This window comes from Equus quagga, chromosome 5, assembly GCF_021613505.1.
Source record: "Equus quagga isolate Etosha38 chromosome 5, UCLA_HA_Equagga_1.0, whole genome shotgun sequence".
Lineage (NCBI taxonomy): Eukaryota > Metazoa > Chordata > Mammalia > Perissodactyla > Equidae > Equus > Equus quagga.
Genome location: NC_060271.1, coordinates 118,094,853 through 118,108,096, shown reverse-complemented (window position 1 = coordinate 118,108,096; position 13,244 = coordinate 118,094,853). Strand labels below are relative to the sequence as shown.

Here is a 13,244-nt window from a genome sequence, read left to right as displayed (position 1 = left end):
AGAGACTCCGAGACGCGAGCGCTCCGCCCTTCGCCCCCGCGTGCCCCCACACCCTCTGGCGCGCGTGCGCAGAGGCCGGCCGCAGGGCGAGGGCGCGAGGGGAGGGCCGGCGTACGTCCTTGCGTGCGTCTCAGGCAGCGCGCACGCCGGCGTGAGAGGGCACGGGGAAAAGGTGGCTCTGGCTGGGCGGCTCGGCTTCCTGTGGCTATGTAGCTGAGCTCGTCGGCTGTGGGCCCTCCTCCGCTGCCATCGCCGCGTCCTAGCGCGGACTTTCTGCTCAGGAGACAGGCTGTCCTCACGCCCACCGCGCTCCATCGACGGCAGAGCTTGCTCGCTCGCCCGTGGGAGCGTCCCGGCCGAGCAGCCCTGAAGGGGGAGGGGAGGCCATTTTGTCCCGACCGACTCCCCGGAACCGGGCGGAGCGGCTGGGAGAGGCTGCGGAGCCGCGGTCGCCGCCCTCGGAGGCACCGGACGCCGCACCGTCGGGGCTGCCTCGGCGAGGCCGTTCTTAGGTCGCCCGCGTCCTCTCGAGCACCCCTTTTCCCACGCTTTCCCGGTCCTCCGGCCTGAGAACGCCCGAGCGAGGAGTTGGCAGTAGTGAGAGGGACCGATCCCTTGGGGCCGCCGGCGGCGAGAGCCTGGGCCGCTCCTCCCAATGGCGAAGAAGACGTACGACCTGCTTTTCAAGCTGCTCCTGATCGGGGACTCGGGAGTGGGGAAGACCTGCGTCCTTTTTCGCTTTTCGGATGATGCCTTCAATACCACGTTTATTTCCACTATAGGTAAGACCTGTGGGAGGATGGTGGACGGTCTCTGTAGCTGCAAACCGTTTTGTTCGCTCCAGACATCTTGCTTCCCGTAACATACGCCTTTGTTTCAGTGATTGCGATTCCAAGCGACAGACCCAAGTTACTGTTTGAATCGGCATCGAGCTGGCTGGGGCGGGGTCTTCCCATGCTTTCCATCCGGTGTTTCGCTCTCAAGTCTCCCACTCTGCTCTGTGCATGCTGTTGCAAAATATGCAGCACTAGCAGCGTTCCAGAATCGTGTTTCTTTAAGCGACTAGACTGGCTTTTTCCGTATTTATGTGGCGTTACTAGATGTACGATATATGTAAGGGATTTGTTTTAGTGGTTGGGATTGAAGCAGTAGTAGTCACTTGCTAAGGGCCTGAATTTATACTTCAGGGCAAAGAGAGAATTCCGTGTGGCTCTAAGTTGGAGTAAACTTGAGGATTTGTAAATGGAATAATTAAAGCAAATTAGAGGGGAAAAGTGAGTTGCCCCGCGTTGACTAATCCATTGATGTGTCAAACAATCGGAGGCTCTTCGTGCTTGGAGTGCGACTCTGTGGCCTGTTCACCTCTCGGTGCTTTTCGAGACATCCACAGAAACAGTATTCTAAGAGAGACGATCAGTTTCTGTCCTCAAACCCGAAAGAATGAAGTTCTCCCTTTACGCTGGAATTTACAGGAAAGTGTTCAGCGAGCCACAGCCCTAGGACTTCTAATGTATTTTCACCTTATGTTTCAGAATTACTTAGTGTGGAAGTAAGAGCTAAAGGTTGACCTTTTTAATCCGTTTCCCGTTTAGGAAAAGAAAAGGGAAGGCTCTAGGAAAGTCCCTTTCGATTCTGGTTAGAAAATTTAGTGGCATTAACATGAATTGTGTTAAATGAATTGTATGTGAAACTCATCTTTTCCCCCCACGCAGTATATCTCTTAAAGGACGCTTGGTTGCCTCTGTCACTTGGAGCTCACAGTCAGCATTGGGGCAGTGCAAGGAAACCCATTTGAACCCATTTTAAGTGTAACTGGGTCTATGTTGAGACAGTTGTAAAAAGCAACTGCAGTCTGCTTTGAACTTTGGGAAATTGTCAAAGTTAAATTAATTTTAAAAATTAAAACTGATTTCACATAATCTGTAACATTACTGGAATCATTCATTTGGATTTCTTATGACAGATATTTATCAGCTGCTTAATTGGTTCTCATAAAACAAATTGTACTGAAATTAAATTGGGCAAGTGATCATTTTAAAGTGAATTTGATTTTACTCCCTTTTTTGGGGAGGAGGGATGTCATGGTAATCATAATCTTTATTTCCTGATGATTGTACTCTTCTCTTGGCCTGTTATGAATTTCATGAAACTTAGAATTTGTTCTCTGCCTGTGGGTTAGCACTTCCTACCACTAAGTTTGCTTTTAATATTCCACTTTTACCTGTAGCTGGGTGGGTCAGGTGGTGAGATAGTTCAGCAAATATTTATTGAGCACCTAATGCTAGGCTCGGTTTTAGGCACCGGGAATAAGTGGTGAAGCCAGTACCCGCCTCGAGGAGCAATCTAGTGAGGACAATCACAGTAGACTGTGGGAAGTGCTACAACAGAGGTAGGCATAGGGAGGAGGGGTGACTAACTTAAATCGTGGGGAGTTTGGGTAGGCTTGCATGGAGATGATGGCTAAATGAAGCCTGAAGGACAAACAGGATTTGGACCAGAGGGATGGGATAGGGTCTTCCTGGGAAAGGGAGCGTAGAGGAGACCTGTAGTAAAATCAAGGATTTAATTCAGGCGGTCAACTTTAATGTGCCGTTGAGAAGGGTGGGGATGGAGGGTAGGAAGCAAAGCATTAACTCCAAGTGCTTGTGTTTTTGTAACAGTACCGTACCCACCACTAAATGCAATCCTGTAATAGAATGACTTAATCTGCTTACTCCTTGTACTAGGGAAAATTTGTGGTGGTTTTGGATTAAGCCTGCCGGGTTGGAATCCTAGTTCTACAGGTTTCTGGTTGTGGGACTTTGGCAAGTTGCTTAACCTCTGCTTCTGTTTGTTCTTTAAATAGTGTTAATAATAGTATCTACAAGTACGGTGTTTGTGAGGGTTTTGTGGGTCTATGAGAGTAGAGCATTGTGCCAGGCACACTGTAGGAGCACAGTGCTTATTAGCCATGTAGAGATTGTGTGACTTGTGCTGCTGAAGTGCGGCAGAACAAGTTACTACTGTAGGGATTGAATGCCCTGCAGACAGTGGTCATCCAAATACTTGTTAGTTCTCTGCTAAACAGTTTCACTTTAGACTCTGAAACTTTCATGTGTTGATATAAAAATGTCTGATATGGTTGATATTTTGATATAGAAGATATGCTGAACAGTGTAAATTGAGAAATGAATAAATATGTAAATATAAAATTCTCAGTACTGTACAGCTCCAGCACATTGCATATGTCAGCTTTGTGTAGGTTTAGAAGTCTACTGTTGTCTTAAATCTGTGCTGTCCACCAGAAATAAAATGTGAGCCACAGGGATATTTTTTAGTAACCACATTAAAAAAAGTAAAAGAAGTTAATATATTTTAACTCATTTTTATCCAAAATGTTATCATTTTATTATGTAATCAAGATTAAAAAATTGTTGAGATCTTTTCCATTCTTTTTCTCCAGTATGTGTGTGTTATACTTACAGCTCATTTCACTTTAGATTTCAAGTGCTTGATAGTCACATGTGGCTAGTGGCTGTCATATCATATTGGACAGTTCATGTCTAAACAGTCTAAACTAGCCAGTGGGCTAATGTGCAGATATCTAGAAATACTTTGAATACTTTTAGGACATTTTAATTTTTGTCACTTGACTGGAGTTGTTTCTGTTTCTGTTTTGTTTTGCATTTTTCAAATCTAGAGCATTCTCTAGTTATGAATGATAGTGAAATTTGAGATGTCACTTGATTGTTAAAACCTCCTGAGGTTTGAAGAAGTAGTTAGCCTTGCAGATGTTTGGAAGGGCCCAACTGCCAATATAAGGGAGGCCCTCATTATTTCAGGCACAATCATTTTAGTTACTTATTGGTTATTGATTCTTGGAAGAATTTTTATAGGGTTATGGTGCTTACTTGTAGTACTCACAAAGACTTCTGTATTTAAATTTTTCTGTATACTTTCAGTCCCCACACATCTATATCCAAAATTATGTATGATATTTATGGTCAGATTTATTACAGACAGAGTTGCAAAAACGTATTACTGGTATGTTCCACACTCACCAACCTCAAAGTGACTCCAGGGACACAAGAATATAAGCTGGACAAGGGCAGAGATCTTTGTCTTTTTGTTTTGCTGATATATGGTAAGCACCTAGAAGAGTCATGCATTTAATGGGTGCGTGATAATGAAGGCACACAGGCAGGCTGTACAATCAGGATCCTCTAACATAGAATTGGGACCAGTTTTATTTTAATATTTTCCTTTCTACCTACTTTCTGAGCATTAGATATGTGAAGTGGATTGAGATCAGATTTTACTTAAGAATATTAGCTCTTTGGCTAATATAGTAATTTTAGGATAAAACTGGTCTTGGAAATTCAAAGATTGTTTGAAAAGTATTTGCTAAAGAGAGTTACTGGTTTTGGATGAGCAGATTTCAGTGGTTGATTTGACCATAACCCTCTTGGCAGTATGAGCTCAGGAAAGCATTGCACTTTAGTGTTGTGGTAGTTTCATGGACTTGTCCCAAAGCAGAAACTTTCAGCGGGCTGTTTTACTGAATGCTCCCTTTTGGTGTTGTTAATCCTCCCTCCACCCCTAGACTTCTCATTACTTTTTCCATAGGGATTATTTTTCATTGGGAAATAGAGTCTCTGGGCTCCATGCAAGAAATTGGTAAAGGCTCTTGCTTCTGTGAGAGGTAGAATGTATGCATCCTTTTTGTTGTCTTTCTGAGTGTTTTTGCTGAGCTTTGGAAGAGTACGATGGTTCCATTAACCTGAGTTTAAACTGGTTGATGGGCTGGCCCCGTGGCTGAGTGGTTAAATTCGCGCGCTCTGCTTCAGCGGCCCAGGGTTTCGCCAGTTTGAATCCTGTATGTGGACATGGCACCGCTCATCAAGCCATGCTGAAGCGACATCCTACATGCCACAACTAGAAGGACCCACAACTAAAAATGCATGACTATGTACCGGGGGTCTTTGGGGAGAAAAAGGAAAAAAGTAAAATCTTAAAAAAAAAAAAAGGAACTGGTTAATTAAGTTGAGCTGAGCCCATTTTATATGGAGAGCCTGCTTTTTAGAGAAATGAGCAAGACTTCTGTCATATTAATTCTATCTGGACTTTGCCATGATACTGAGGCAGCCAGCGGCTCATGGTGCAGGAATGCCAGAGGTCCTAATGAATTTCTTTCATTTGAACAGATATTTTTAGGATTGGTTAAAAACTTCCCAAATGTTTTCTCAAAGATATACAAATTGCCAATAAGCGCATGAAAACCTGTTCAACATCACTAATCATTAGGGAAATGCAAATAAAAACCCCTATGAGACGTCACTTCACACCCCTTAGGATGACTGACATCAAAAATGAACTTTACAATATAATTATCTGTTCAAGTCCCTGCTTTCAATTCTTTTGAATATATACCTAGAAGTGGAATTGCTGGATCATATGGTAATTGTATTTTTAATTTTTTGGGAAACCACCATGTTGTTTTCCACAGTGACTGCACTGTTTTACATTCCTACAAGCTCTGCACCAAGCTTCCAGTTTCTCCACATCCTTCACCAACACTCATTATTGTCTGTTTAGCAGCATTATTCACAATAGCCAAAAGGTAGAAACAACCCAGATGTCCATTGAGGGAGGAATGGATGCACAAAATGTAGTATATACATACAGTGAAGTATTCAGCCTTAACAAAGAGTGAAATTCTGATACATGCTACAATATGGATGAACCTTGAAAACACTGTGCTAAGTGAAGCAAGCCAGACACAAAAGGACAAGTATTGTATGGAATTACTTATGAGGGACCTAGAATAGGCACATTCATAGACAGGGTAGAATAGTGGTTGGAGACTGGGTGATGGGGAGTTAGTGCTTCATCGGTACAGAGTTTCAGTCATTGGGGGATTATTGCTTAATGGGTGCAGAGTTTCACTTTGGGAAGATGAAAAAGTTGTGGAAATGGATAGTGGAGATGGTTGTATAACACTGTGAATATGTTTAATACCACTGAATTGTACACTTTTAAGTGGTTAAAATGCACAAAAAGACAAATACTGTATATTCTACTTATATGAGATGTCTAAAGCTGTCAAGTTCATAGAAACAGAAAGTAGAATGGTGGAGCTAGAATGATAGTCCCCTGGGCACTGGGGGGAGGGGGAAATAGGGAGTTGTTCGGTTCTTTTGTTTTTTTGAGGAAGATTAGTGCTGAGCTCACTGCTGCCACTCCTCCTCTTTTTGCTGAGGAATGCTGGCCCTGAGCTAACATCCGTGCCCATCTTCCTCTGCTTTACATGTAGGATGCCTACCATAGCATGGCTTGCTGAGGGGTGCCATGTCCACACCCGGGATCCGAACTGGTGAACCCCAGGCCCAAAGTAGAACATGCACACTTAACCGCTGCGCCAACAGGCGGCCCCAGGGAGTTGTTTAGTGGGTATAGAGTTTCAGTTTTGTAGGATGAAAAGGTTCTGGAGATCTGTTGTCTAACAATATGAATATACTTAACGCTCCTGCACTATCCACTAAAACTGGTTAAGATGATAAGTTTTATGTTACGTGTTTTTTTTACCACAATTAAAAAAATGATTTGGGGGCCGGCCCCATGGCCGAGTGGTCAAGTTCGCCTGCTCCGCTGCAGGCGGCCCAGTGTTTCCTTGGTTCGAATCCTGGGCACCGACATGGCACCACTCAGCAAGCCATGCTGAGGCGGCGGCATCCCACATGCTACAACTAGAAGGACCCACAACTGAAATATACAACTATGTACTGGGGGCTTTGGGGAGAAAAAGGAAAAAAATAAAATCTTAAAAAAATGATTTAAATGATAAATTTTATATTTTACTACAACCTCCCCCCCCCAAAAAAACCTCCAAATAACCCAAAAACTATCCTACACTTGACCCAGCTCTCTAAAAGAGCATGTAATCACAGATGGCTCCTCATTGTTCCAAGTGATAGCTACTGTTAACCAGTAGTCATTAAGTCAAGAGGATCCTTTATGGTACTCTTCCATGCTTTAGTATCATTGGTCTAGACTTTTAGATATTGAAGGCAGGTTTGTCTTTTTGTGTGTATCTATCTAGAACTCCTTGGAATGTTAGAATCATGGAATAAAAATGCAGGAAAGAGCCTGCAATGAATTTTAATAGTCAGGAAACTGAGACTGGTGAGGTGAAGTAACTTCCAAAAGATGTGGCTACTTAGTGAAAGAGTTTTGACTGGAATCCAGATCCAGTCCTGTTTGTGACCATGTTTCTCATTCTGAGAATTTCATTTTGTTTAAAAAACAATTAATGATAAGATAATTCTCCTACTCATCAATTTCAATTTGAAAAGTGGAGTTGCAGGTGTTTTTGTTGTTGTTTTGGACAGGAGTGGGGAAGTAACAAGTCTTAGCACCAGATATCAAGGGGTTTGTTCAGGGTACTTGCACTTTGTAAACTTAGAGCGTAACAGAGCAGACCTGAGCTGATAATGTTAGGGATATTTATTTTCTTTTCAAGAATTATGGTGTATAATGGTGTACAAGATGTGGCAAAAGAAATAGTGACATTCCAGTTTGGTTTGTAAAAGGGAAAGAATGATAGGAGAAATAGTGGCACTCTCTTTCAACTTTTAATGGTACCAGGTTGCCTAGTCAGTGCTGTGGTAGCAGCTGTGATTAACAGAGGAGTAGGGGCTTGTTGAGTGATGATTTACAAATAAGAGATGTTTATTTAGCACCAAATATAAATTGTCTGATTGCTAACGAGATCTGCCTTGGAAAACTGCTTATGGAGATGCTTCTGTCATAAAGGAAGAGTTTAAAGGAACTACGGAGAGTGTTCAGGTTAATAGAACATTGTCTGAACCCGTAAGACTGATGAAAGTCTAAAAAAGGTCAGGAGTGTGCTTCCTTCAGATAGATGAAGGTTGGGGTTAATGAATAAGTTCTTTAAATTTGAATTATAAGCAAAAGAATTTGAAAAGATGGCTAGAAAAATTCACCTGAAGAGAAGTCTGAAATGAGAAAAAAAGTTTTCTTTGAAGACAGTGCCATATGTTGTGGGTTACAAGCAAAAGTGATTGCTTGATGTTTGTCCTTCTTTCCAGAGATGAAAAATAATATGTTTTTGAGGAAAACAGCAACTGGTGATGGAACACTGTTTCCAGTATGACCCAGAAACAACATCCAAGGTTGTAAAACATAAGAAAATGGAAAAACCGTTATTGTGGAGACCGAAAAAGTACAACGTATCAAAATCAGAACAGAGAACAGTGTTGATTTGTTTCTTTCATATCAGTAGCAGTGCTTATGCAGACTTTTTTTAACTGAAATTTTATTAAGGCAATTGTAGATTCACATGCACTTGTAAAAAATAATACAGAGGCATCACTTGTACATTTTGTCCAGTTTCTGTCAATGGTAATTTTGTGAAACTATAGTATAATATCACAATCAGAATATTAACATCTGATGCAGTACACCAGTCTTATTCAAGTTTCCCAAGTTTTACTTGTACAGTCATGCGTTGCCTAATGACGGGGATGTGTTCTGAGAAATGTGCTGTTAGGCGATTTCATCATTGTGCGTAACAGAGTGTACCTCCACAAACCTAGATGCTGTAGCCTAGCACACATGTAGGCTGTATGGTATAGCCTGTTGCTCCTAGGCTACAAACCTATACAGAATGTTACTGTGCTGCATACTGTGGGCACTTGTAACACAGTGGTATTTGTGTATCTAAACTTATCTAATCATAGAAAAGGTACAGTAAAAATACAATATGGAAGATAAAAAATTGCTACACCTGTAAAGGGCGCTTACCATAAATGGAGCTTGTAGGACTGAAAGTTGCTCTGGGTGAGTCAGTGAGTGGTGAGTGAATGCGAAGGCCTAGGACATTACTGTGCACTACTGTAGACTTTATGAACACTCTACACTTTGGCTGCACTCAATTGATAAAAAATACTTTTCTTTCTTCAATGGGAAATTCACCTTAGCTAACTGTAACTTTTTACTTTAAAATATCAATAAAAATATAGTAAATACATAAACCATTAACAGTCATTTATCATTATTATCAAGTATTATGTACTATACATAATTGTATGTGCTATACTTTTATACAACTGACAGCGAAGGTTTGTTTACATCAGGCTCACCACAAACATATGGAGAATGCGTTGTGTTACGATATTACAAGGGTACTAGGCTGATAGGCGTTTTTGGCCCCAGTATAATCTTAGGGGACCATTGTTGTGTGTAGGGTGTGTCTTTGACTGAAACGTCGTTATGTCATGCATGACTGTACGGGCACACCTTGGAGATGTTGCAGGTTTAATTCCAGACCACTGCAATAAAGCAAATATCACAATAAAATGAATCACATGGATGTTTTGGTTTTCCAGTGCATATAAAAGTTATGTTTACACTATACTGTAGTCCATTAAATGTGCAATAGTGTTATGTCTAGAAAACAATGTACATACCTTAATTAAAAAATACTTTATTGCTAAAAAATGCTAACCATCATCTGAGTCTTCAGAGAGTTGTAATCTTTTTGCTGGTGGAAGGTCTTGTAAAAAACACAGTATCTCTGAAGTGCAGTAAAGCAAACTGCAGTAGAACGAGGTATGCCTGTACTTGTGTGTGTCTGTGTGTGTATTAAATTCTCTACAGTTTTGTCACTTTGAACATTCGTGTAGCTACCACCACAGTCAAGATACTGAACTTCCAAGGGATAAGGATCCTCCATGTGTTTTTTTAACTACACCTCTTTCCTCTGGTCTCTCCCATTTCTCCCCTCCCAAAATTTGTCCTCCATTTATAAAATGTTGTCATTTCACAAATGTTATATAAATGGCATCATATGAGATCTAATCTTTTGGGGTTGGCTTTTATTCACTCAGTATAATTCCCTGGAGGTTCATCCAAGTTGTTGTGTGCATCAGTTCTTTTTTGTTGCTGAGTAGTGTTCCGTGGTATGCATTCACCACAGTTTGTTTAACCCTTCACCTGTTGAGGAACATCTGGGCTGATTGCAGTGTTGGGCTGTTATAAATAAAGCTGCTGTGAATATCTGTGTATAGGTTTTTGTATGATCGTAAGTTTTTATTTATCTGATATAAATAGTACAATTTACTGTGTCGCATGGTAATCACATGTTTAGTTTTATAAGAAATTACCAGTTTTCAGAGTGGCTGTACCGTTTTACATTCCCACCAGCAGGAGTGATCCAGTTTCTCTTGCATCCTCACCATCATTGGGTGGTGTTACTATTTTGTATTTTGGCTATTCTGGTAAGTGTGTAGTGGTAATCTCATTGTGGTTTTAATTTGCATTCCTTTGATGGCCAGAGGTGTTGCAAAATCTTTTTACATCCTTATTTGCCATCTGTATATCCTCTGGCAAAATGTCTGCTCATGTCACTTGCCCATTTTCTAATTGGATTGTTTGGGGGTTTTTTTTTACTGTTGAGTTTTGAGAGTTCTTTATACATTTTAGATACTAGTCCTTTGTTGGATATGGGGTTTCCAAATATTTTCTCCCAGTCTACAGCTTGTCTTGTCTTCTTCACATGGCCTTTCACAGAATGAAAATTTTTAATTTTTTTATATCTTTTTATTTTAATTCTTTTAATTGAGGTAACATTGGTTTATAACATGTAAATTTCAGATGCTGTACATCATATTTCAGTTTCTTTGTAGACTGCATCATGTTCACCGCCCGAGCACTAATTACCATTCATCACCATACTCGTGTGCCCTGGCATCCCTTTTGCCCTCCTTCCTCCCCCTTTCCCGTCTGGTAATCAATCACTAGTCTAATCTCTGTCTCTGTGTGTGTGTTTGTTGTAGTTATCTTCTACTTAGGAGTGAGATCATATGGTATTTGATTTTCTCCATCTTAATTATTTCACTTAGCATAATAGCCTCAAAGTCCATCTATGTTGTCACAAATGGCAAGATTTCATCTTTTTAAATTTTTTTTATTGAGGTCATAATAGTTTATAACATTGTGAAGTTTCAATTGTACATTAGTATGTCAGTCACCATGTAAATGTGCCTCTTCACCCCTTCTGCCCACCCCCAACCTCCTTCCCCCTGGTAACCACTAAACTGTTGTCTTTGTGTGTTTGTTTATCTTCCTCATATGAGTGAAATCATATGGTGTTTGTCTTTCTCTGTCTGGCTTATTTCACTTAACATAATATCCTCAAGGTCCATCCACGTTGTTGCAAATGGGACGATTTTGTCTTTTTTTGTGGCTGAGTAGTATTCCATTGTATATATATACCACATCTTTATCTAATCATCAGTTGGTGGGCACTTGGGTTGCTTCCACGTCTTGGCTATTGTAAATAATGCTGCAATGAACATAAGGGTACGTAAGTCTCTTTGTATTGTTGATTTTAAGTTCTTTGGCTAGATACCCACTAACAGGATAGCTGGGTCATATGGTATTTCTATTTTTAAGTTTTTGAGAAATCTCCATACCATTTTCAGTTGTGGCTGCACCAGTTTGCATTCCTACCAGCAGTGTGTGAGGTTCCCTTTTCTCCACAACCTCTCCAACACTTGTTATTTTTTGTCTTGGTGATTATAGCCATTCTAACTGGTGTAAGGTGATATCTCAGTGTAATTTTTTTTTTGAGGAAGATTAGCCCTGAACTAACATCTGTTGCCAGTCCTCCTCTTTTTTGCTGAGGAAGACTGGCCTTGAGCTAACATCTACTTTATATGTGGGACACTTGCCACAGCATGGCTTGATACGTGGTACATAGGTCCACACCCAGGATCTGAACCAGTGAACTCCAGGCCACCGAAGTGGAGTGTGCAAACTTAACTGCTATACCACAGGACCAGCCCCCTAAGTGTAGTTTTGATTTGCATTTCCCTGATGATTAGTGATGTTGAACATCTTTTCATGTGCCTATTGGCCATCTGTATATCTTTTTTGAAAAAAATTTCTTTTCATATTCTCTGCCCATTTTTTGATTGGGTCTTTTTGTTGTTGTTCAGTTGTGTGAGTTCATTATATGTGATGGAGATTAACCCCTTGTCAAATACATGATTTGCAAATATTTTTCATCTTTTTTTATAGTTGAGTAGTATTCCATTGTACATATATGCCACATCATCTTTATCCACTTATACCTTCATGGGCTCTTAGGTTGTTTCCAAATCTTGGCTATTATGAATAATGCTGCAATGAACATAGAGGTGCATATATCTTCACGTATTTGTGTTTTCATGTTCTTTGGATAAATACCCATCAGTGGAATAGCTGGATCATATGGTCCTTCTCTTCTTAATTTTTTGAGGAATCTCTATACCGTTTTCCATAGTGGCTGCACCAGTTTACATTCCCACAAGCAGTGTATGAGAGTTGCCTTTTCTCCACATCCTCTCCAAAGCTTGTTATTTCTTGTCTTGTTAATTATAGCCATTCTGATGGACATGAGGTGATATCTCATTGTAGTTTTGATTTGCATTTCCCTGATAATTAGGGATATTGAGCATCTTTTCATATGCCTGTTGGCCATCTGTATATCTTCTTTGGAAAAATATCTGTTCAGATCTTTTGCCCATTTTTTCATTGGGTGGGTTGTTCCTTTGTTGTTGATGTATGAGTTCTTCATATAGTTTGGATATTAACCCCTTATCAGATATATGGTTTGCTAATATCTTCTCCCAATTGTTAGGTTGTCTTTTCGTTTTGTTGAAGGTTAAAAAAATTTTTAATTTTGATGGAGTTTAATTTATTAATTTTTTTATGGATCATGCTTTTGGTGTCTAAGAACTCTGTCTAGTCCTAGATCCTGAAGATTTTCTTCTGTTTTTCCCTAAAAGTTTTATAGTTTTACGTTTACATGTGAGCCTATGATGTATTTTGATCCTATTTTTATTTTTATGTTTGGTCTGTGGATTGGATATCCAGTTCAAGTACCATTTATTGAATGTGCAGTCTCTTTTTTTTTTAATATCATGTAGTCAGTCAGATGATGGAGATGTTCTGAAGGTTTCAGAGATTCCATTTGACCCTCTAGGAGTGAAAATTAGTGATTTACTCTTTTATAATAATTTATACTGTTTTTAAAGTTAATTTTTATCAGTGATATATACACATATTTGAAATAAAATAATCCTGAAAGATTTCTAGTAACAAAAAAAGCAATCTCTTGTCACATCCCTTCTCCATCCCCAGTCCTGCTCTTCAGGGGCATCCTCTAGCTCTTGTGTTTTATACCTCTGTATTTTCAAATG

The 13,244-nt window shown here is 40.2% G+C and overlaps 1 protein-coding gene across 1 annotated transcript in view; it reads left to right on the top strand.

The window, feature by feature from the left end:
* Positions 1 to 652: 652 nt before the first annotated feature.
* Positions 653 to 13,244, top strand: part of RAB10 (RAB10, member RAS oncogene family) — a 73,360-nt gene continuing 60,768 nt past the window's right edge. The window contains exon 1 of the mRNA XM_046661372.1: positions 653 to 782. Within this exon, the coding sequence (XP_046517328.1) occupies positions 656 to 782 (127 nt within the window). The 5' untranslated portion in view covers positions 653 to 655. The remainder of the gene's footprint in view (positions 783 to 13,244) is intronic.